Raw genomic sequence first — 23078 nt, 5'->3', positions numbered from 1 at the left:
TGAAAGCCCTTTCCATTTACTTAACAGTCACCCGCCGGTGTGTGAACTACAGGGGGTGGCAGGCGGCTGCTCCGCTGTGGAACCTGCTGCCCTGTGCCACCCTGCTGCCTAGTCACAGGCCGGCGTGTCTGTGCTCCCACCCCAGGCCTGTCGTGAGTTCACCACGCACGTCACCAACCTCCTCCAGGAGCAGAGCAGGATGAGGCCCATCTCCCCTAAGGAGATTGAGCGCGTGGTCGGCGCCATTCACGGCAAGTTCAGCGCCATCCAGATGCAGTTGAAGCAGAGCACCTGTGAGGCAGTGATGACCCTGCGTTCGCGGCTGCTCGATGCCAGGTCAGGGCCTGTACGTACCCAAAACCTCAAGGGCCGGCTCTGAGGGACTGGAGGGAAGTAGTGCTGGCTTGGGTTGAAGACAGCCCTGGAGGCTGTGTCTGCAGTCACGGTTGGAGGCCTCACAGCCTCTTGGGAAGAAGGCCTGAAGTATTGCTGTTTTCATTTTTATTTTATTTTGTTTTTATTTATTTATTTATTTGAGACGGAGTCTCACTCTGGTGCCCAGGCTGGAGTGCAGTGGTGCGATCTCCACTCACCACAACCTCCGCCTCCCAGGTTCAAGCGATTCTCCTGCTTCAGCCTCCCGAGTAGCTGGGATTACAGGCTCCCGCCACCATGCCCAGCTAATTTTTGTGTTTTTAGTAGAAACGGGGTTTCACTATGTTGACCACGCTGGTCTCGAACTCCTGGCCTCAAGTGATTGCTGTTTTCAGAACTACTGGAAAATCATACTCAGAACTAGAGGTGGGGGTGGTAGTGGAGTCCCAGCATATTAATGCCTACGAAGGCGGCTGTTTTTGCAGGCGCAAGCGGCGGAATTTCAGCAAGCAGGCGACGGAAGTGCTGAATGAGTATTTTTACTCCCATCTGAACAACCCTTACCCCAGCGAAGAAGCCAAAGAAGAGCTGGCCAGGAAGGGCGGCCTCACCGTCTCCCAGGTGACGTTCTCTCCTGCCACGTCTCGCCACGCCTGGGAGGAGTGGATGACTAGGTCCCATGAGGACACCCAGGGAAGTTTGTTAAATGTGTGCAGAGGCCAGGCATGGCTGCTGGAATCCCAGCACTTTGGGAGGATGAGGTAGGAGGGTCGCTTGAGGCCAGGAGTTCGAGACCAGCCTGGGCAACATAGTGAGACACTGTCTCTACAAAAAATTTAAAAAATTAGCCGGGCTTGGTGGTGTGCACCTGTGGTCTCAGCTCCTTGGGATGCTGAGGTGGAAGGATCACTTGAGCCCAGGAGGGTGAGGCTGCAGTGAGCTATGATGGCGCCACTGCATTCCAGCCTGGGTGACAGAGTGAGATCCTATCTCTGAAAAACAAAAAAAGTGTGGAACAGGAGCCAAGTCTCCAGGCTCTGAGTCAGCCAGGCCAGCTCAGATCCAGGCTCTGCATTACAAATGTGGGACTCCAGCGCTCTCCCCGTTCATCTGTGAGGCAGGGGTGCAAGTGTACCCACAGAGAGACCTGAGGACTTCCTGAGGGATGCAGATGGAATGCGAGGTCCCAGAGGTGATGCTGTGGAGTATGAGCTCCCTGAGGGACACAGACGGAGTGTGAGCTCCCTGAGGGTTACAGATGGAGTGTGAGCTCCCTGAGGGATACAGACAGAGTGTGAGCTCCCTGAGGGATACAGATGGAGTGTGAGTTCCCTGAGGGATACAGATGGAGTGTGAGCTCCCTGAGGGATACTGATAGAGTGTGAGCTCCCTGAGGGATGCAGATGGAGTGTGAGCTCCCTGAGGGTTACAGACGGAGTGTGAGCTCCCTGAGGGTTACAGATAGAGTGTGAGCTCCCTGAGGGATACTGATGGAATGTGAGCTCCCTGAGGGATACAGATGGAGTGTGAGTTCCCTGAGGTGATTGAGGTGGAGTGTGAGCTCCCTGAGGGATAGAGATGGAGTGTGAGCTCCCTGAGAGATACAGATGGAGTGTGAGCTGCCTGAGGGATACAGGTGGGGTGTGAGCTCCCTGAGGGATACAGATGGAGTGTGAGCTCCCTGAGGTGATTGAGATGGAGTGTGAGTTCCCTGGGGGATGCTGTGGAGTGTGAGCCCCCTGAGGTGACGTGGTAGAGAGTGTGAGCTCCCTGACTCTATAGCCTGGTAGGCAGCCACCGGTGTCCTCTGTGGAACTGGGGGTGAAAGAGGGAGACACTAAGACCAAGAGGCTAAGAAATATTTCCGAAGGTTTTAACATGGAAACAGTAAGTCCAGGCAGCCTACGGCAGCAAGCCAGGTCCGGGCCATACCCCCGTGGCAGCATGAGTGTGTGGAACAGGGCCTGGGTGCCGCCCTCCCACCCAGGCAGGCACAGCCCCACAGCCTCTATGGCAGCAGGAATGGCAGGTGCTGACCCACAGCATGGCTTGCTGCATGTCACCACAGCCCTCCCTACTTTGCAGTTGGAGGGGCTGAGTTTCTAGTCCTTCACCACCATGCTCTGCTCCAACCCAGGCTAAGTCCAGTCAAGTCTCTGTGACAGAGAGCAATTGGAACCCCTCGGGGTCACGCAGGCAGCAAAACATCCTGAGGTCATAGTCACATATCACTTTGCTCATCGGGATCTGCTGTGGTGTCAGAAACAAGGCCAGAGCTGGAGCAAGGGGCTGCGCCTCTGGGTCTTCAAGGCCCCTGGAGAAGCGTGAGACATTTGGCCCCCAAGGAACAATTGTCTGGAGGACAACCAGGGCTGCTTCAACCAGGATGGAGCCTCTGGGGCCTCCCATGTGGATCAAGAGAAGGCTGCTCACACCCCAGGGGTAGGCAGACACTATGTTTGGAACAGAGAGCACACAGACAGGGATCCTTCTTTTTATACTTAACATTGCAAGGATAATGTAAGTACACCAAATGTTGGCCAGGCATGGTGGCTCATGCCTGAAATCCCAGCACTTTGGAGGCCAAGGCGGACGAATCACCTGAGGTCAGGAGTTCGAGACCAGCCTGGCCAACATGGTGAAACCCCGTGGCTACTGGAAATACAAAAATTAGCCAGGCTTGGTGGCACGTGCCTGCAATCCCGCTACTGGGGAGGCTGAGGCAGGAGAATCATTTGAACCAGGGAGGCGGAGGTTGCAGTGAGTTGAGGTCGCACCACTGCACTCCACACTCCAGCCTGGGTGACAGAGTGAGACTCCGTCTCCGAAAAAAAAAAAAAAAAAGTACAAAAATTAGCCAGGCTTGGTAGCACGTGCCTGTAGTCCCAGCTACTGGTGATGCTGAGGCAAGAGAATCACTTGAATCTGGGAGGCAGAGGTTGCAGTGAGCTGAGATCGCACCGCTGCACTCCAGCCTGGGTGACAGAGTGAGAAAAAAATGTTTGAAGTAGCAAAGGTCATCCACAATCCTCTTCCATCCCTCAGCTGTTTCATTTCTGTGTGTTATTGTACTATGCGTTTATTTTACTTGCTTTGAGATACTGAAATGTGGCCCTGGATGGACGTCTCCATGCCTGTAGGAAGGCGCTGGCCCTGGGGTGCTCACCCATGTGAATCTGCCCAGGGGACATTTTTGTTGTCACGACTAGAGAAGGGAAGTGCTCCTGGCACCCAGTGGGTGCCAAGGATGCCACTCAGCACCCTGCAGTGCACAGGACAGCCCCCACAGAGCAGATGGAGCCCAAGCATCAGCAGTGCCACCAAAGGTGACAAGCCCCTCCCTGGGGGACTCCAGTGCCAGTTTGCAGTCAGAGCTGGGCTGATTCCACCTTGGCCATGGACTAGCTCCTTTTTCTCCTGCCTCTGCTTTCTTACAGCAGGGACGATAACAGCTGCCTCCCAGGTCCTCATGAGGATGAGGCAGAATGATATATGAGGCTGGGCCTGGAATCCCAGCATTTTGGGAGGCCAGGGCGGGAGGAACTCTCAAGCCCAGGGGTTTGAGACCAGCCTGGGCAAGAGAGCGAGACCCTATCTCTAAAAAAAAAGAAAAAAAAATTTTTTTTTTTCTGAGACAGGGTCTCACTCTGTTGCCCAGGCTAAATTGCAGTGCGATCTTGGCTCACTGCAACCTCTGCCTCCCAGGTTCAAGTGATTCTCCTGCCTCAGCCTCCCGAGTAGCTGGGATTACAGGCATGTGCCACTGTGTCCAGCTAATATTTGTATTATTAGTAGAGATGGGGTTTCTCCATGTTGTCCAGGCTGGTCTCGAACTCCTGACCTCAGATGATCCCCCCACCTCAGCCTCCCAAAGTGCTGAGATTACAGGCGTGAGCCACCACGCCCGGCCAAAAAACCTTTTTTTAATTAAAATTAAGAAAAATATATGAATATATGAGAAGTGCTTATCCTAGCACCTGGTACATTCCAACTACCCCTTCAGAGTTCACCTTGTTTTCATTTGATAAGTTTGGGATTCGATCGCAGTTACTGGGTCCCCAGGTCTCCCTGGCTCTCACTTTTCCTGAAGAGAACACGGAACGTAACCTGCCGCCTGCTGCAATGGCAGCCAGAGGCGCTGTCCCTCCCGGCCCACCTCAGACAGTCTTGTTTTCCTTCCAGCCCCTTCCCAGGTCCAGGTTCCAGCAACACCCAGTTTTAGGCAGCAGAGTTCTAAGACACGCCGGCTCCAGGGTGTCCTCAACCCATGTGGACATCTCCCTGGGTCCGTAATTCAGAGGGCGCCACCTTCTCAGTCCCAGACTCTTCATAGCCCCAGGGTGCAGTGTTGTCTTCTAAGGCAGTGGGAGCAACGGGCACCCCAGGGAACCCACAGACTGCGTCGTGTCTCAGAAGTTGCTGGGTCAGCTCCTCCAGTGACTCCTGTGTGTCCGCAGGTCTCTAACTGGTTTGGCAACAAAAGAATCCGGTATAAAAAGAACATGGGGAGGTTTCAAGAAGAGGCTACCATTTACACGGGTAAAACGGCTGTGGATACCACAGAAGTTGGGGTCCCAGGGAACCACGCCAGCTGCCTGTCAACACCTAGCTCCGGTGAGTGAGGCTGGCCCAGGGACAGTCATCTGTACCCATGTGGACGGCCACTGAGCTGCATCTGGGGAGGCCACAGTGGGACCACATCGCCCTTCCCCCAGTGGTCAACTCTGTGTAACTCTTTCCTCTGTTTCAACTGTGAGAGTTCTGTTCCTCTTGGCCATGATCCCAACCAACAGATACCTGTGCTTTGGGGACAGAATGGCGATACTAATAAGAAAAGACATGAAAGGTCTGGGTGCGGTGGCTCACGCCTGTAATCCCAGCATTTTGGGAGGCCAAGATGAGTGGATCACCTGAGGTCAGGAGTTTGAGACCAGCCTGACCAACATGGTGAAACCCTGTCTCTACTGAAAATACAAAAAAAATTAGCCAGGCATGGGCTGGGTGCAGTGCCTCACACCTGAAATCCCAGGCCGAGGCGGGCGGATCACGAGGTCAGGAGATAGAGACCATCCTGGCTAACACAGTGAAACCCCATCTCCACTAAAAATACAATTCACAATAGCAAAGACTTGGAACCAACCCAAATGTCCAACAATGATAGACTGGATTAAGAAAATGTGGCACATATACACCATGGAATACTATGCAGCCATAAAAATGATGAGTTCATGTCCTTTGTAGGGACATGGATGAAATTGGAAATCATCATTCTCAGTAAACTATCGCAAGAACAAAAAACCAAACACCACATATTCTCACTCATAGGTGGGAATTGAACAATGAGAACACATGGACACAGGAAGGGGAATATCACACTCTGGGGACTGTTGTGGGGTGGGGGGAGGGGGGAGGGATAGCATTGGGAGATATACCTAATGCTAGATGACGAGTTAGTGGGTGCAGCGCACCAGCATGGCACATGTATACATATGTAACAAACCTGCACATTGTGCACATGTACCCTAAAACTTAAAGTATAATAATAATAATAAAAAAAAAAGAAAGAAAAAACAAATTATCTGGGCGTGGTGGTGGGCGCCTGTAGTCCCAGCTACTTGGGAGGCTGAGGCAGGAGAATGGTGTGAACCTGGGAGGCAGAGCTTGCAGTGAGCCAAGATCGTGCCACTGCACTCAAGCCTGGGTGACAGAGCGAGACTGTCTTAAAAAGAAAAAAAAAAGACAAGCCATGAGGGGACATGAGTAGTGTGGTGGGGAGGGCCTGCTGGCCTGCCTGGGTGGGGGCTGAGGAGCAGAGGCCGGATGCTGAGGAGGGGCAGGAGCCACATTCGAGGCCTCCTGCCGGCTGAGGGGCTGGGCGGGTTCCACCTGAGGAGGCGCCACGACTCTGCCCACCCCGGCTCCCATCTCTTCCAGGCTCCTCTGGACCCTTCCCGCTGCCCAGCGCTGGGGACGCCTTCCTCACCCTGCGGACTCTGGCCTCTCTCCAGCCTCCTCCTGGGGGAGGCTGCCTGCAGTCCCAGGTGAGTCTCAGGCACTGTCCCACAGCGCCCAGGTGGGTGGTAGGTTCTCAGAAAGGGTCGTCTTGTCAGCCACCCCTCGGCCTTGGGGCAGCTTCCCCAGAGGTCCCAGCAGCCACACAGGCCATGCTGCGCGGCCACCTCTGGGGCACAGCTCTGCAGGGCCCCACTCTGTAATGACTGTGCCCTCCCCCACCTCCACTTGTCACCACGGCAGCCGCTGGGAACAGTCAGTGGGGATGAACCCCAAGATGAGGGCTTTGGCTGTGGAGGGGAAGGGCACCTCCTAGAGGACTGTGGGAGGACATGGTGTCCTTCCCTCAAGAGGGAGGGGCAGGCAGCCAGCAGAGGAGGCCAGAGGAGAGATGGGGCCTTCCCTCGGGCTCAGACCTCAGTGCCGCAGCTTGGCTGGGAAGGCAGTGAGTGGGGACCGTCTTGAAGACACTGAGGAGGCCCAGGTGTCATGTGCCCAGCACAGGCACGAGGCTGTGTGTGTGGCGTGTGCCAGGGCCCTGCAGAGCCGGGTGCCCCTCCCAACTCACCACTCTCTCCCAGGGGTTCAGAGAACGGATGCCTCCTGTGCTGTCTGTGGGGTCCCACCTGGTCCTGGGAAGCACACGTCCCACACTGTCCTGCTGTGGCAGCTGCCCCCCATCACCATGCAGCCCCCAGCCAGGGACACACGTGAGGGGCCTCACCTTGCCCTTTGCACCCCTGGGACCTGACTACGCGCCAGCAGCTGTGTGTCCACCCCAGTTCACAGCAGAGTGCCCCCAGGTGGTGCACCCGTCTGAGCTGCTCCCACACTCAAGGGCAGAGCAGTCCCAGCCACTTCCTTAACCTGTACCGTGCCCACCATAGTGGGGGTGGGTCCTGTGGACAAACGTCTTAGCGCCGTTGGATGTGATGCCGTCTCTGCACTGCAGACAGAGCCCCCACCCCTTATGACAAGTGGTTGCCTCCCACCCTCCTTGCTGCCCAGCCAGGCCAGTGTTGGGCCAGGTTTCAGAGCCCCTTTTTCCCACCGAGTCTCACCATGACACTCCGGGCGTCATCATGGGCTCCAGGCCTGACCTTGCCTCCCTGCCCCTCGCCGGGCAGGAGCCCTTGTTGTACCCGATGCCAGTCAGTCCTTTGCCTAAGCCCCAGGGAAGCCACTAGAGGCCAGTTTTCCTGCTGGGGAAGCTCGTCCATGTCCCATGTCAGGTGGCAAGGCCAGCTGTGACCCAGGACTGACCCCTCCATCCCTTCCCTCCTCCACTGAGCTGGAGGTCATCTGTGGATCTTTTCCAAGCCTTCCCAGGGACCCCTGGAGGCTCCGCCTGCAGCACATGGGCTGGGTAGTCACCAGTCTCACAGCCACCCCCTCTGATGCTCAGTCTCTGTCGTTTCAGGCCCAGGGTAGCTGGCAGGGGGCCACCCCCCCACCTGCAACTGCCTCACCTGCTGGAGACCCTGGCAGCATCAATTCCAGTACATCTAATTAAGTTTGGGGGATAAGCAGGAAAGAGCGCTGCGTGAGCTGCTATGTATCGCCAGCCGTTGCTTTGTTACTGAACGTGCCGCCGACGACCTCAGAAAACCCAGATGGGTGGTGGTGCCCATGAGCCCCTGCTCCTCAGCCAGGTCCGTGGCGCCGGCTCATGTGTCTGCTGCGACTCGAGATGGCCTGAAACGCCACTCATTCTCCCACTTCAGTTCGTTTTTTTGATAGTAATTTTATGGTAACGCTATGAATTGTCTGTTCTAGGACTGGGCACAGATTTTCCCATTAAAATTTTTGACTTATTTTAATTCCGATGTCTGTTTGCCAGATTTGTTTTGGGTGGTAGTTGACACCGGTCACAGCTGCAGTGTCATGTGTGCTGTGATTCTGCCACTCATCTGCGCCGCTCAGGCACAGACTCCCAACACCGTCTTCTGTGAGATCGTATCATTCTGTTCTGATTTTAAAATGTCCTGGCTGGGAGCAGTGGCTCATGCCTGTAATCCCAGCACTTTGAGAGGTCGAGGTAGGAGGATTGCTTGAGCCTAGGAGTTTGAGACCCGTCTGGGCAACATAGTGAGACCTCGTCTCTACAAAAAAATTCTGCTTTCAGATTTTTTTTTTTTTTTGGGACAGATTCTCGCTCTGTCACCCATGCTGGAGTGCAGTGGTGTGATCTCGGCTCACCACAACCTCTGCCTCCCAGGTTCAAGCGATTCTTCCGCCTCAGCCTCCCAAGTAGCTGGGATTACAGGTGCCTGCCGCTATGCCCAGCTAATTTTTTGTATTTTTGGTAGAGATGGGGTTTCACGATGTTAGCCAGGCTGGTCTCGAACTCCTGAGCTCAAGTGATCTGCCCGCCTCAGCCTCCCAAAGTGCTGGGATTATAGGCTTGAGCCACCGTGCCCGACCGCCCCCCACCCCAAAATTTTTTAAATTAGCTGAGCATGGTGGTGCATGCCTGTAGTCCCAGCTACTCAACAGGCTGAGGAGGGAGAATCACTTGAGCTCGGGATGTTAAGGCTGCAGTGAGCTGAGATCACGCCACTGCACTCCAGCCTGGGTGACAGAGTGAGACCCTGTGTCAATTATATATATTTATTTTATGTTCGGAGCTCAATTTTACTGGGAATTAGTTTTGCACTTCTTTCGGGTTTTGCTCTATTTGCTCTTTTGCTGTTTTTTTGTTTTGTTTTGTTTTGTTTTTGAGACAGAGTTTTGCTCTTGTCGCCCAGGCTGGAGTGCAATAGCGCCATCTCGGCTCATTGCAACCTCCGCCTCCCAGGTTCAAGCGATTCTCCTGCCTCAGCCTCCTGAGTAGCTGAGATTACAGGCGTGCGCCACCATGCCCAGTTAATTTTTTTGTATTAGTAGAGACGGGGTTTCACCATGTTGGCCAGGCTAGTCTCGAACTCCTGACCTCAGGTGAACCACCTGCCCTGGCCTCCCAAAGTGCTGGGATTATAGTGTGAGCCACTGCGCCCAGCGGGTTTCTGTTTTCAGTTGAAATGTCATTAAAGACGATAAACTTCCCAAGCACTTTTCCTGCATGCTGTGCGTGAGGTCCTGTTGGCCCACTGCTGTGCACGGCTTAGAGCTTGGCATCCCCCAATTCACGTTTGGGTGCTGGACGGCACCAAGAACCAGGGCGCTGGGCTCTATGCAGCCTCGGGTGTTGCGGGGCCCAAGGCATGACTAGGTGGGAAGAGCATCCAGGGACTAGAAGCCTGGAGTCGTGGTACCTCTGCCCACCCCCTGCTCATAACCAAGTCAGCCCTGGCATGGGATTCCCTCCCCACGGTGGTGTGGCTGCGCTTTCTACCATTTGCAGCCAGGAAATGAAGGCAACTCGCATCCCCACCCTAAGTTCCTGTTGTCACATCCAGTCTGCCTGCCTCATGGCCCCCTGCAGCCCAAGACTCACAGACAGAGGGCATGTCCCTGCTCTTGTGAGCTACATTCCAGACAGAAGTTATCAGAAACACACGCAAAAGTTGGGGGGTGGGTTCAGGGCCAATTTCCAAGAGAAGGCCTTTTTTATCTTTTCTCTTTTAAATTGTGGTAAAATATACATAACATAAAGCTTCCCCTTCCCCTTTAAAAAACATTTTTTTGGCCGGGCGCAGTGGCTCACGCACAAAGTGTAATCCCAGCACTTTGGACGGCTGAGGCGGGCAGATCACGAGGTCAGGAGATCGAGACCATCCTGGCTAACACGGTGAAACCCTGTCTCTACTGAAAAATAGAAAAAATTAGACGGGCATGGTGGTGGGCGCCTGTAGTCCCAGCTACTGGGGAGGCTGAGGCAGGAGAATCGCGTGAACCCAGAAGGCAGAGCTTGCAGTGAGTCGAGATTGTGCCACTGCACTCCGTCTCGCTCTGTCGCCCAGGCTGGAGTGCAGTGGCACGATCTCGGCTCACTGCAGCCTCCACTTCCTGGGTTCAAGCGATTCTTGTGCCTCAGCTTCCTGAATAATTGGGATTATAGGCATGCACCTATAATTTTTGTATTTTTAGTAGAGATGAGGTTTTGCCATGTTGGCCAGGCTGGTCTTGAACTCTTGATCTCAAGTGATCTGCCCACTTCAGCCTTGTGCCCTGCCAAGTATGCCATTTTTGAGTGCACAACTCAATGAAGTGAATATATTCACAACATCATCACTTCTATTTCCAAAACTTTCTCATCTCCCAAAAAAAGCCTTGTCCCCATGAGCAGTCACTCCTCATTCCCTTTCCCCAGCCTCTGGCGGCCACCAGTCTGCTTCCTGTCTCAGATGTGCCTGGTCTGGAAATTTCAGATCAGTGGGCTTGTGCACTGTGTGGCCTTCATGTCTGGCTTCCTTCACTCAGCATCGTGTCTTTGAGGTTCATCCACGTTGGAGCACGGGCCAGTGCGCCTTCTGCTTTGTGGCTCAGTCCCATCCCAACTGGGGAAGGTGCCTTCTGAGACAAGGCCTACAGGAGGTGAGCATGAGCGTGCAGAGAGCACTGACCCTACCTCGAGGTGTCCACACACACAGAAGAGGGGCAGGAGGTGCCAGCCCTCGGGGGTGCCCATTAGACTCAGCATCTTCACAGCCACTCCAATGCTGCATCCAGGACAGACAGCAGTGAGGGGCATAGGAGGGTCCTGGGACCTAGGTGGTGGATGGTCAAGTGTCGCTGAGTTCGTGATGGAGGCGAAGGTGGCGCCACAGTACTTGCTGATGAGGAGGAGTCACGGTGCCCGAAGTCTCCGGTGGAATAGACGGGGATGGTTTTGAGGGGGAGACCGGTTCAGCTCCACACTGTCAGGCCCAGGGTGTCCGTCCCACAGCTGCACATGGGAGTCGCACTCATGGGAGAGGCCTGCTCTGCAGAGAGCAATTTGGAAGTCAAAGGAGGCCAAAATATGGGACAGAAACTAGGAGAGGATGTCATAGAAGCAGAAAGAAGGACAGACACCAGGAGCAGAAGTGAAGCTCCACCAGGATCAAGAAGCCACCTCCAAGTCCAGCATCGGGGGTGACAGCTTCAGTGGAGTGATGGGGCCACAACTACTAGAAAATCGGAGGCTCTAGCCTCGTCAGCCCTTGGGGGGATTCAGAGCAAAGAGGTCACTGGGGGACATGCGGTGTGGGAGGGAAACTAAGGCTGTGAGCCCGGGAGAGCTGCTGGGCAGGTCCTTGAGGGAGGGAGAGGGCAGCACCTGCCGGGCAGCTCCTCTGGGTGCTGAGGACAAAGCGGTGACTGGATGTGCCTGTCAGAGGCTGGAGCTGAGCCTGTGGGCAGCTACGCCTCCAGCTCCCGCCCGCCCTCCTCTGCCTGTAGCGTGAATGCAGATCACGGTTCAGAGATTCAGAGCTAGGCCTCTTGGGGGGTTTCGATAAAAGAAATCCCCACCCCGGTCAAATTCGTTGTGCGTGTGTGTGTGTGTGTGTGTCACAGAGTCTCCCTCTGTTGCCCAGGCTGGAGTGCAGGGGCATGATCTTGGCTCACTGCAACCTCTGCCTCCTGGGTTCAAGCCATTCTCCTGCCTCAACCTCCCAAGTAGCTGGGACTACAGGCGTGCGCCACCATGCCCAGCTAATTTTTGTATTTTTATTAGAGACAGGACTTTGCCATGTTGGCCAGGCTGGTCTCAACCTCCTGGGCTCAAGTGATCCGCCCGCCTCGGCTTCCTAAATTGCTGAGATTACAGGTGTGAGCTGCTGCACCCGCCCCACCCCCCCAACCCAGGTCAAATTCTGCACACAAAGTCACACTTTATTAATATTTTATATTGCACTATTCAAATGTGCCTAAAAGTTGGCTGCATGATAGTAACCAAGCCATAAAGGTGATTACAGGGACACAGGAGTCACCGGGGACTTGAACTGCCTGCTAGCTGTGTGGGTGCTGATAGGCGTCTCCACGTAACAGGTGGGGACAATGAGGCTCAGAGGCTTTGTGACCTGCACCCCGAGCCCCTAGATAGGAGGGAGCAGCAGGGCGGGGGGCTCCCAGCCTGAAGGCAGTGGTGGTGGGTACAGTCTGGTACAGCCGCCCAGGAGGGCAATTTTCTAGAATCTATTCATATTAAAAGTGGACACGTTGAGGCTGGGCATGGTGGTTCATGCCTGTAAACCCAGCACTTTGGGAGGCCAAGGTGGGAAAATCGCTTGATGCCAGGAGTTCAAGACCAGCCTGGACAACATAGTGACACCGCTGTCTCATAAACATTTTTTAAAATTAGCCAGATGTGATGGACACCATAGCTACTCAGGAGGCTGAGGCGGGAGGATCACTTGAGCCCAGGAGGTCAAGGCTGCAGTGAGCCGTGATCATGTCACTGAACTCCAGCCTGGGAGACAGAGTGATACCCCATCTCTATAAAAAATAAGAATGCATGTACCCTTTAGTCTCATCAATTCCCCTCCTGATTTTTTTTTTGAGGGGAGTGGGGACAGAGTCTTACTCTGGTGCCCAGGCTGGAGTGCAATGGCGTGATCTTGGCTCACTGCAACCTCTGCCTCCCAGGTTCAAGCAATTCTCCCGCTCCAGCCTCTCGAGTAGCTGGGATTACAGACACCTGCCACCATGTCCGGCTGATTTTTGTATTTTTGTAGAGACAAGGTTTTACCATGTTGGCCAGGCTGGTCTTGAACTCCAGACCTTAAGTGATCCACCTGCCTCAGCCTCCCAAAGTGCTGGGATTACAGGCATGAGCCACCACACCCAGCTTTTTTTTTTTTTTTTTTTTTGAGACAGGGTCTCACTCTGTCACCTGGGCTGGAGTGCATTGGTGCAATCATGGCTCACTGCAGCCTTGACCTCCTCGGCTCAAGCGATCCTTCCACCTCAGCATCCTGAGTAGCTGGGACTATAACCATGTGCCACCACTCCTGGCTAATTTTTGTGTTTCTTTTTATTTCATTTTATTTTAATTAATTTATTTTGAGACAGAATCTTGTTCTGTTGCCGAGGCTGAAGTACAGTGGTGCGATCTCAGCTCACTGCAACCTCTGCCTCCCAGGTTCAAGTGATTCTCCTGCTTCAACCTCCCGAGTAGCTGGGATTACGGGCGTGTACCACCATGCCTGGCTAATTTTTGTATTTTTAGTACAGACAGGGTTTCACCATGTTGGCCAGGCTGGTCTCGAACTCCTGACCTCAGGTGACCTTCCCGCCTCAGCCTCCCAAAGTGCTGGAATTATAGGCATGAGCCACCGCACCCAGCCTATTTATTTTTATTATTAAATAAATAATTTTTTTTTTGAGGGAGGGGGACAGAGTCTCGCTCTGTCACCCGGGCTGGAGTGCAGTGGCGTGAATCTCAGCTCACTGCAACCTCCACCTCCCAGGTTCAACCAGTTCTCTTGCCTCAGCTTCCCGAGTAGCTGGGACTACAGGCACCCACCACCAGGCCCAGCTAATTATTGTATTTTTAGTAGAGATGGAGTTTTGTCATGTTGGCCAGGCTGGTCTTGAACTCCTGACCTCAAGTGATCCACCTGCCTCGGCCTCCCAAAGTGGTAGGATTACAGGACTGAGCCACCATGCCGGCCTACTTATTTATTTAGACATAGGGTCTTGCTCTGTCACCCAGGCTGGAGTACAGTGACATAGCTCACTGCAGCCTCGAACTCCGGGGCTCAAGTGATCCTCCTGCCTCAGCCTCCTGAGTATCTGGAACTATAGACACGCACCACTACCTCTAGCAAGAGTGTTTTGCAAATGGTAGCTAAATACCTGGAGTGTGTGATCCTGACTGGGGTAACCGCCTCTGCCCGCCCTTGGACCACACATCACCCATATTGTGGGTCCAGCTGGGACGGGATGGTGGGCTTTCAGCTCTCAGCCTTCCTCATTTTGAAACAGCAAGAATTTGGAAAGTGAGGGATAATGCTTTCAATCTCTAGACACATCCAAATCTGTAGGAGCCTCCGCTGAGGGAACTGGGGACCTGCATTTTATTTAATTTTTTGAGACGGAGTCTTGCTTTGTCACCCAGGCTAGAGTGCAGTGGCGCGATCTCAGCTCACTGCAACCTCTGCCTCCCGGGTTCAAGCGATTCTCCTACCTCAGCCTCCCAAGTAGCTGGGATTAAGGCGCCCGCCCTCATGCCTGGCTAACTTTTGTATTTTTGTAGAGATGGGGTTTTGCCATGTTGGCCAGGCTGGTCTTGAACTCCTGACCTCAGGTGATAAGCCCGCCTTGGCCTCTCAAAGCTCTAGGATTACAGGTGTGAGCCACCATGCCTGACCTGGGACCTGCATGTTAAATGGGGCCACTGGCAGCGTTGTAGGGACTCCCAGTGGCCCGTGGGCACGTGGATTCAAGCAAGAATCCCCAGCAGATCCCAAAACGAGTGGGGGACCATTTGAGGAGGGAGCCAGTGATGTTCTCACCTTCCTCAACGAAGTGCTAGGGAAACCGAGGCACAGAGAGGGAACCCTGGTGATGTCTACTGTCCCCTGCGCCCGCATTCTGGATTCCCCAGCCTCCCACCTTGACCACCTACCTGGGACCCTCACAGGCCCATAGTGGCTCCTCCAGCTCCCAACAGACACCCTCAACCTGGTCCAGCCCCACCTGCCAGAGCCCCAGACAGGGCCGGAGTCTTGGGTTTGAGTCCTGCCTCTGCACCCTGCGTGCTCCCCTCTCTCCCTGAGCCCATTTGCCCCTCTATAAAATGGGCACATGTGCTCCCGCCCGAAGGGCTTGGTGGCAATCCCATGAGCACAGAAAGGCGCTGACGGCTGTGTCCATGCAGGGGTGCTCTCGCAAGGTCTGGGATTCTGTTTTTCCTTCTTGCCTTTGGGGACACCCAGGCTGGGAGAAGGGGGCCACTCATCTGCCAGGCTGGGAGAGCTGGAGGGTAGACCAGAGGTTGGACCGGCCCCATCTCCCTGCCCCTTCTCTACTGGGCCGCCAGGGGGCGATCTTACAATAGAAGAGGATCTGGGCATCTCCCTCTTAGCTGAGCCCTCACTGCCCCTGAATAAGCTCATTCCCACCGCAGGGAGGGCCTTTGCACTGGCATTCCCTCCGCCTGGCTAACTGCTGTACCCCTCCCTAAAACCCCTCGGAGCCCCCGGCCCTCCCTGGCTTTCTTTTCCCCCTGAGCTGCCCCCTCCTCACCGCCAGCCGGTGTCCTGAGACCTTAGCTAAGGGGCTAGGAGCGTCCGCAGGGGCGGGCGCCTGGTCTTTCTCCTGGCACTGGTTCCCTCTCCTGGGATAGAGATGGGGCAACTCAGGCAGCCGCGGGCCTAGCTCCAGTCACTCTAGGTCTGTCGCCCCAACCCTTGGCTTGGAATCGACCCCTGCCCCAAGTAACGGGGTAAGGGGCTGGGCCGTGTGGCCCTAGGGAACGGGCTGCCCCTCCCCACGTGGGTCACGGGTGGAAGTAACCTGCAGGTATGCTCAGGCCAAGCAAGGTGTGCAGTGGCAGCTTCAAGACCCCCATATGCAGTTTCAATTTCCCCCACATAGAGTTTCAAGGTCTCCCTCATAGTTTTAAGACGAAAGTTTTGGCAGGGTGTGGTGGCTCACATCTGTAATCCTAGCAGTTTGGGAGGCCAAGGTGGGCAGATCAATTGAGGTCAGGAGTTCGTGACCAGCCTGGCATCATGGTGAAGCCCTACTAAAATACAAAAAATAGCTGGGCATGGTGGTGCCCACCTGTAATCCCAGCTACTCGAGAGGCTGAGGCAGGAGAATCACTTGAACCCGGGAGGTGGAGGTTGCAGTGAGCCAAGATTGCACCACTGCACTCCAGCCTGGGTGACAGAGCCAGACTCTGTCTCAAAAAAAAAAAAGATGGAAGTTTCTAGGGCCCCTTCATCAGTGCTTGGCAAGGCCCTATACCCACTCCCTAGTGAACATTTCTGTTCCCCTACGACTCCAGGGGGCATTTCAAGACCTAACACACTAGGACCCTCGATAAAGTTTGGAGGCCCCCACACTCTGGGGAGGAAATTGAGGCCCTGATTCAGATGCCTTGTCCTGGGAGGGGCGCGGGTAGCGATTGCTGAGGGAGGGTGGTTGAGGCTGCCTAGGACACCTCAGCTCAAGTCCCTGCCCCTCTCCTGTGCGTTACTGAGGGTGACAATTGCAATTACAGAGCGCCTAACCCATGCCAGCCTTGCAGTCACCAGTTCCTGAAGAGGCAAAGGCCATTGTTGGTTTATTCCCCAGCTGGGGAAACAGGCTGTGAGGTTGAGTGAGGACAGGGCTTAGGTCTGACCCAAGAGGCAAGATTTTGCAGTCAGGAGTCTCTGTAATGACCCAGGAGGGGCTCATCTAGCACCCCTGTGCCCGCCGAGGAGACTACGGGAGCCATGGAGGGTGTGTGAGCAGAGAAGTAACCCAAGCCAGCCTTAAGCTAGGGACACTGCAGCAGGCCCCCCCCATGGCCCAGGCTGCAGCTCCCCCTTTGGCCACCAGGCGTCGTCCCGGCCTGACAAACGAAGTTTCCCAGGCCCTTGTCCTGGAGCCAGTGGGGAACTGGCTCCTACTTCCAGAATCTGCCACCACATCTTCAGCACGTAAAAGAAACCCCCTGAGCTTCTGTTTCCCCACACCGCCCCCCGCTCCCCCGCAAAGTGGAGCACTAATGGGACCAGCCTCCCCGGGAGAGGTCAGTGAGGAGATGCAAGTGAGGTGCTTCTGCATCCAGTGGGCACTCAGTGGATGTGTGGGCCACCAGCCCTGCCTGCGGCGCAGGGCAGACAGACAGATGGATAACCCTGAGACAAGGCTGCAGGGTGAGGAACACGTTTCGCAGTGAGATACTGGGGTCCACTGGGACCTGCTGATCCTAGGGGCCTGAGGGGACATCCGGAGATCCAGAAGGAGGTGGGACCCCAGGGAAAGGAGGGAGTGCCCAGGCTGCACTGACCTCCCATCTGTGTGGCCAAGGAAGCCCGAATTTCCCATAAAAAATCAGCCTAGTTCGGAGCTTGCAGTGAGCCGAGATCGTGCCACTGCACTCCAGCCTGGGCGACAAAGCAAGAATCTGTCTCAAAAAAAAAAAATCAGCCTAGTTAACAGGCTTCCGGCTGCCTGGCATGACAGCTGGAAGGGAGTGAGCCCTCTGTCTTCAGGGGTGTGCAAGCTGACAAGGGGTCTTCAGCAGTGGCTGGCCAGGGGCTGGGCCAGGGGGCCACGCCAAGAGGCCTGATTCTCCAAGAACACAGCAGGAGGTAAGTCACAGCCTGACCAGAGGGCACTAAGGATGGCACCGCCCAGCTGCTGGATTCCCCAGTCAGACAACAAGTTCCAAAGGGTTAGAGAACGGACATTCCTCGGCTCTGGGCGCCGAGCAGGCCACTCCTGCCTGGTGAAACGTAAGCTGGGCCTGGCCCCGTGGGCTGCGTGTTTTTCCAGTGGCTTTTTCAGCCACGGCCTGACCACAACCCAGATTCCGTTGTGTCGGCCATGTCCAAGTGTTTGTGTTCAGCTGGGCCAGATGGCAAGCGGGGCCGAGGCTGGGGACCCAGGCCTCCCAGAAGTCCTGGCAAAGCACCCCCAGGCCCTCACTCCAACATCCCTCTGCCTAGAAGCCCCTGCCCCGTGAAAGCCACTAGCAGCCAGATAACAAAGGACAGGGGATGATCTCGCTGAGAAGTCCCAGGGGGATCTTGTATATCCCGGGAGGAGGGGCCTCCCGGCCTGGCCAGGACTCCAGGTGCAAAGATGCAACTTTTGCCAACGCAGACTTCTTTGAGCTGCACCATTCTGGCCCGCAAACTTTCGAGTCAGTTTGGGACCAGGTCAGCAGCCACAATTGCACGTCAGCGACCAGGGCTGTGTGTGAACAGCTCTGCTTCCCTGTGGGCCCTGAGCAAGGTATGTCCCGCTCTCAGCCTCAGTTTTCTCAGCTGTAAAATGGGGATCATAATAGAATTTTCCCTATGGGTTTTTGACAGGATCCAACCCAACACACGACAGGTGCTTCACACAGCTGAGGTATCTTCTATCCCTCCTGGCTGAGTCAGTGCTGCCTCCCCTATCTGACTGGAAGCTCCCTGAGGGCAGAGGCTGGGTCCTCAAAAGGAGGTAGTGAATTGGGGTTTGTCTGTCTCCCTCCCCTGCCCAACATCCTCACAGACAAAAGGTAAACCTCAAAACCAGCATTAAGACTTTTGGACATCTGAGCTTGGTTTGGTAAACTCCTACTCACCCTTCAAAGCCCAAGTCAAAATGCCCTCTCTTCCAGAAAGCCTTCCCTGGGCCCTCCTCTGGGTTTTCCCAGCCCCTGGCCTTTGGGCTGGCCAACCTTGGCCCTGCAGACTGGAGTATCTGTGGCCAGTGCTGCCTCCCCCTCCTGACTGGGGTTCTGTGGGGGCCAGTCCTGGTGCTGAGTTTGTGTCTGATGATGCACATCTGTATCCACAGGTCTGCATGTAGCCATCACATGGGTACATGTGTGCCCACTGTGTGTGCATGGGTCCCTGTGCTGGGCCCCAGGATGGGCAGCCAGGCCACCTCCCACCAGACAGTGCTGTCTTTATGAGGCCACAGTCAGGCTGGGATACTCTGGCTGGGCTGGGAGCTTATTCTTCCACCAACCCTCAGCCGGGAGGAACTGGGGTGGGAGCAGCCGGCCTCAGGCTCCATCGTGCTGGCCCCATGCCCTGAACGCCACGGTTAAAGCTGCAGCTCCATCTGGGGCAAGGAGGGAGGCTGGGGCCCAGGGAAGGACTGAGTCCCGAGTGGGAGCCCCCGCCCCCGCCTCAGAGGCCCCGCCAGGCAGCCTTCAAGGACATACCTGAGGTTTGGCAGCCCCCAGCCTAGCCAGCCCCCAGGGCTGAGTCAGCAGGAAGGGATTCAGGACTTCCCTGGAAAAGTGGCTGGGACCTTGAGGCCTCCCGCCAGTCCCCAGCCCCAGGGCCGACCTGCTCCCCAGGGCCCCGAGAGAGTGGGAGGTGCTGCCTGTGCTCGGCATGGCTTCATGTGCCTGGTGGGGCTGAGTTGTGGAGGGTCGTGGGGGGTTGAGACTGGCCAGCTGGGAGTCTGGGGGCCAAGTGTGTCCCGATGTGTGGCGTGATGATGGGTGAGTCAAAGGGGAGCTGGGCACAGGTGCGCACAGGTGTGCACAGGTATGCACAGGTGCACGCAGCTGCAGGCACCGCTACCTGACCCTAAGCGTGGGCCTTTCTCTGTGTTGAGGGTGCATCTGTCTACCCGTGCTGCTGTGATGAGGGGGGACAGTGTCCAGCGTGTCCCATGGGTCTGGTGTGTCTGGGCTCATGCTCTTTTCGAGTGCAACTGCCTATGTGGCTGTCCTGAGGGTGACAGTGTCACCAATCAGGTGACGAGAAGTTGGCTAGGAAGTATGGGAAGGAGGGAGTCATGCCCCTGACTACAGGGGACAGGGATGGGGCGTGACGAGGGCAGCGTGACCTCGAGATTGATGACAGGCGTGTCTGGCTCTGTGTGACACACTCGCCCTGCCTAGGGTAGTGTTTGTTTCCCTGCATCCACCTCCAAACATCAGGGTCTGCTGATTCCCCGATGGCCGGGGTCTCCTCCCTCCTGCCTGCCCAGACCCCCTCCACCCTCGGCCCAGGGGTCTAGACTTAGCTCCTGCCCTGGGAGGGCTGAGGCATCGGGACATGGCATTCTCCTGGTCTGCTCTCACCCTGTGGCATCCTGCCTTTGTTTCCACCATTAAAGCACAAGCACTTCCCCCACCTGACCAAAGCCAGGTCTCCCCGCCAGGCTGGCTCCAGTCTTTGGGGTCTGAGGCTGGGTCAGACCCAACTCTGAGGGCTGATGAGAGAGACAGACGGGGCTAGGGAAGTGGTGGGTGGCCACGCCAGGTCCACGAGGCCCCAATGGAGGAGCCAGGGATGTTCAGCCAGGACAGGAGGCAGCTGGCGGGGAGAGGGCACTGGGCTGCAGGGTTTGGACCCTGGAGGGGCCCCCAAGTGGGAGGGAGCAGACCCCAGTTCCGTGAAAGAAGCATGTTGTAAGAAGCTGAGTCCTGCACCAGCTCCAGGGGAGTCTTTGTCACGAGATATTGTGTAACCTTCTCCTGCTTCAGCACAACCCATAGCTCCCTATTGCTCACCAGAGAACTCAGGCTCCTCACTCAGCATTCGAGCCCCTGCTCACCTCCCCTTTGTGTCTCCCTTCTACTGCCGCCCTCCGTGGGTCTCCCTCCTCCAGCTTTCACGTTCACCTTTCCAGCTCCCTGGTATGCCCTTCCTGCCTTGGCCACCCAGCAAACTCCTACACATCCTTCAAGACCCAGTGCTTATGTCCCCTTCTCCAGGAAACATTGCCCTTCCCCAGCCCACAGTACCCCATTTGCTGTGTGACCCTGAGAAAATTCCTCCAGCTGTGGAATGGGGGTAAAAATCATCCTCCCTAAAAGCATATTTTGGGGATCCCAAGGCAACAGATTTATACTAAATGCCCTTAAAGTGAGTTAGGCTTTGCGGGGGCTGGCTCGGAGGGCTTACAGTCAGTCAACGCTCAATGTGTGTTCATTTTTATCTCCCTCCTCTTGGATTCTGTGGTTTGAAGACTCTTGTTTTAAACATTTTACTGTTCCAAGATTTTTTCCCCATCATGGTGCTAGGAATTTTAAGAACCCTTGGTTCTAAAATTATAAAAGTCTAAAATGCCGTGGGCGGGACCAAGGGCCTGTTTGTGCCCTGAGCTGACCCAGGGTGGCTGCAGCTGGGGGTCTCTTCGGGGGGGTCCCCTGCCCCTCAGTCCTCCCAGACTGAGGGGGTGTGGTCTGGCAGCCCCAATTTGGTTGGGGGGTAGACAATGGATTTACCAGGAGGCGGACGGTAGCCCAGGTTCCAGGAGGGAGGGGGTGGGATTCCTGGCTTGAGGGCTGCAGTTGGGGGAGACAGGCAGTGTCAAGAGGCACAAGGCTGTTGATTCAAGTTGATGGCTTCCTTCTCTTGGAGCCTCAGTTTCCTCATCTGGAAATTGTGGCCAAACGCTGCCCTCTTGCAGAGTTATCAGCAGGGATGGGGAGGAGCTAGACTCTAGCCCCCGTGCCCTGCCCAGCTTTTGCTTCAGCCATGTCCTCCTCCTGAAATGCCCTTCCTGGCCCAGGCGTGGTGACTGGGGAGGGGGCTTCTGGAGGATGCCCATCCACCCCTGCCCCACCCTAGGGAAGGGGACAGGGCTGGGCCAGCTGCCCGCTCCATGCCTGGTTGGCCGCCCTAGCCTGGCAGCGTCGGAGGCCCCAACACTTTCTCAATGAAAGGTATTTGGCCGTGGAGCCTGACACCTCATCACCCTCCGCCTGGAAAGCTGCAGCCAGCTTTGCCCGCTGCACGTGGGAGCGCCCCCATTCCCACCCCTCCCCAGGACCCCCACCAGGCAGCCCTGAGCAGGGTTCTGTGGCAGGCAGGCCGGGAACCTAGGTTGCCTTGGGAGGGGGGGCCTGTGCCTCTGAGCCTATCAGCTGGGGGTATAGAGACAGTAAGTTCTGGATAAATGTGTGTTCTCCCAAGCCCTGCCAGCTCCCTCAGGGACCTCAAAGCATCTCACCTCTCTTGCCTGTCACAGCCTATCGAGGGTGAGGCTGGGGTGCCAATGTCTGGGGCTGCCCAAACCCAACCTCCAGCAGAGCCCTTAGGGCCCACCTTCAGAGACCAGGGGTGACGCCTCGCATTTTGGGCTTCTCCCATGCCTCCAGGCCCCCAAGTCCACCCTAGGGCAAAGGAAGTGTTTCCCTGACTGAAAGGGTGAGAGCTGCGGAGGTTTGGATTTGCCAGGACCTCAGCCAAAGGGGGGATGTGGCCAGTGGACAAGAGCCAGGGACCCTCTGGGTGGAGCACTGGCCCCAGGGCATATTGGGGTCTGCACGTGTGAGCCTGTCTCCCCCTAGAGAGATAGGCTCTCTCAGGTCCCCTGAAGTTGCTAGTGCAGAGCTCACGCCTCTAAATGCTGGATGGGTGAACGATGAGATCGGGGGTCTGGGGAGGGGAGCCAGTGAATGGGTGGGAGATTGAAGAGGAAGTGGGTGGTTGCCCCCTAAGCTAAGGGACGCTCCACACCCCCACTCCCTAGGGGGTGTCAGCCAGGGACAAGTCTCCCATCCCAGGTGCCCTGGAGGCCACTCCAGTCTTGCCACATTGATGCCTTCATCCCCAGACCCTGGGGAATCACACACCTAGAGCTATAGGGGGCTCAAACCTGCTGGGATTCATGCCAGACCCCAGGACTTCAGTTTTTCTGTCTGGACAGTGGGGGTGTGGTCAGGACAGCGCCGGCCCCGTGGAGCGCCAGGAGGACACACGTGCACACAGACCGCCAGCCAGCCGTGATTCTGCCGCCTCCAGACCCAGGGTCCTGGCAAGGTCAGAAAGCCCTGGCCTCGGGCAGCCCCGTCGCCACATGACCGAGGTGTGGCCGGGGTTCAGGTGGGTGGGGCCCAGGGTGGGGCTGCTGTGGACTCGACTGAGGAGGTCCAGGGTGGCCTGGCTCGCTGTTGCCTGCCCCAGAGGCTCCCCTGCCAGGGCCCCTCCCTGCCTGCTGTAGCCCCGGGGCATACGGCCAGGCACAGCCAAGGAGGCCAGGCCAGAGCAGCAGGCTGCCACTGTGTTCAGCGGTCAGGTCACGGCCGCCCGTGCTTCTTGCCCCCGGCACCCGCGTGTGCCTCCACGTGTTTCTGCCTGCAAAGGTGTATCTGGGCCGGGCAGCCCCAGCCTCTATCCTTCCTCCCTAGAGCCTGACACCATGAG

At 56.1% G+C, this 23078-nt stretch overlaps 1 protein-coding gene across 2 annotated transcripts in view; it reads left to right on the top strand.

The window, feature by feature from the left end:
* The window catches only part of PBX4 (PBX homeobox 4), a 55867-nt gene extending 47660 nt beyond the window's left edge, over nt 1–8207 (top strand). For both annotated transcript variants that reach the window (XM_001137150.6, XM_063801418.1), the window contains 5 exons: nt 146–336; nt 861–996; nt 4833–4989; nt 6310–6416; nt 7808–8207. In XM_001137150.6, coding sequence (XP_001137150.4) covers nt 146–336; nt 861–996; nt 4833–4989; nt 6310–6416; nt 7808–7900 — 684 coding nt within the window. In that variant the 3' untranslated portion in view covers nt 7901–8207. The remainder of the gene's footprint in view (nt 1–145; nt 337–860; nt 997–4832; nt 4990–6309; nt 6417–7807) is intronic.
* Nucleotides 8208–23078: the final 14871 nt, after the last annotated feature.

This window comes from Pan troglodytes, chromosome 20 (assembly GCF_028858775.2).
Source record: "Pan troglodytes isolate AG18354 chromosome 20, NHGRI_mPanTro3-v2.0_pri, whole genome shotgun sequence".
Classification (NCBI taxonomy): Eukaryota; Metazoa; Chordata; class Mammalia; order Primates; family Hominidae; genus Pan; species Pan troglodytes.
This window is presented reverse-complemented; position numbering and strand designations above follow the sequence as displayed.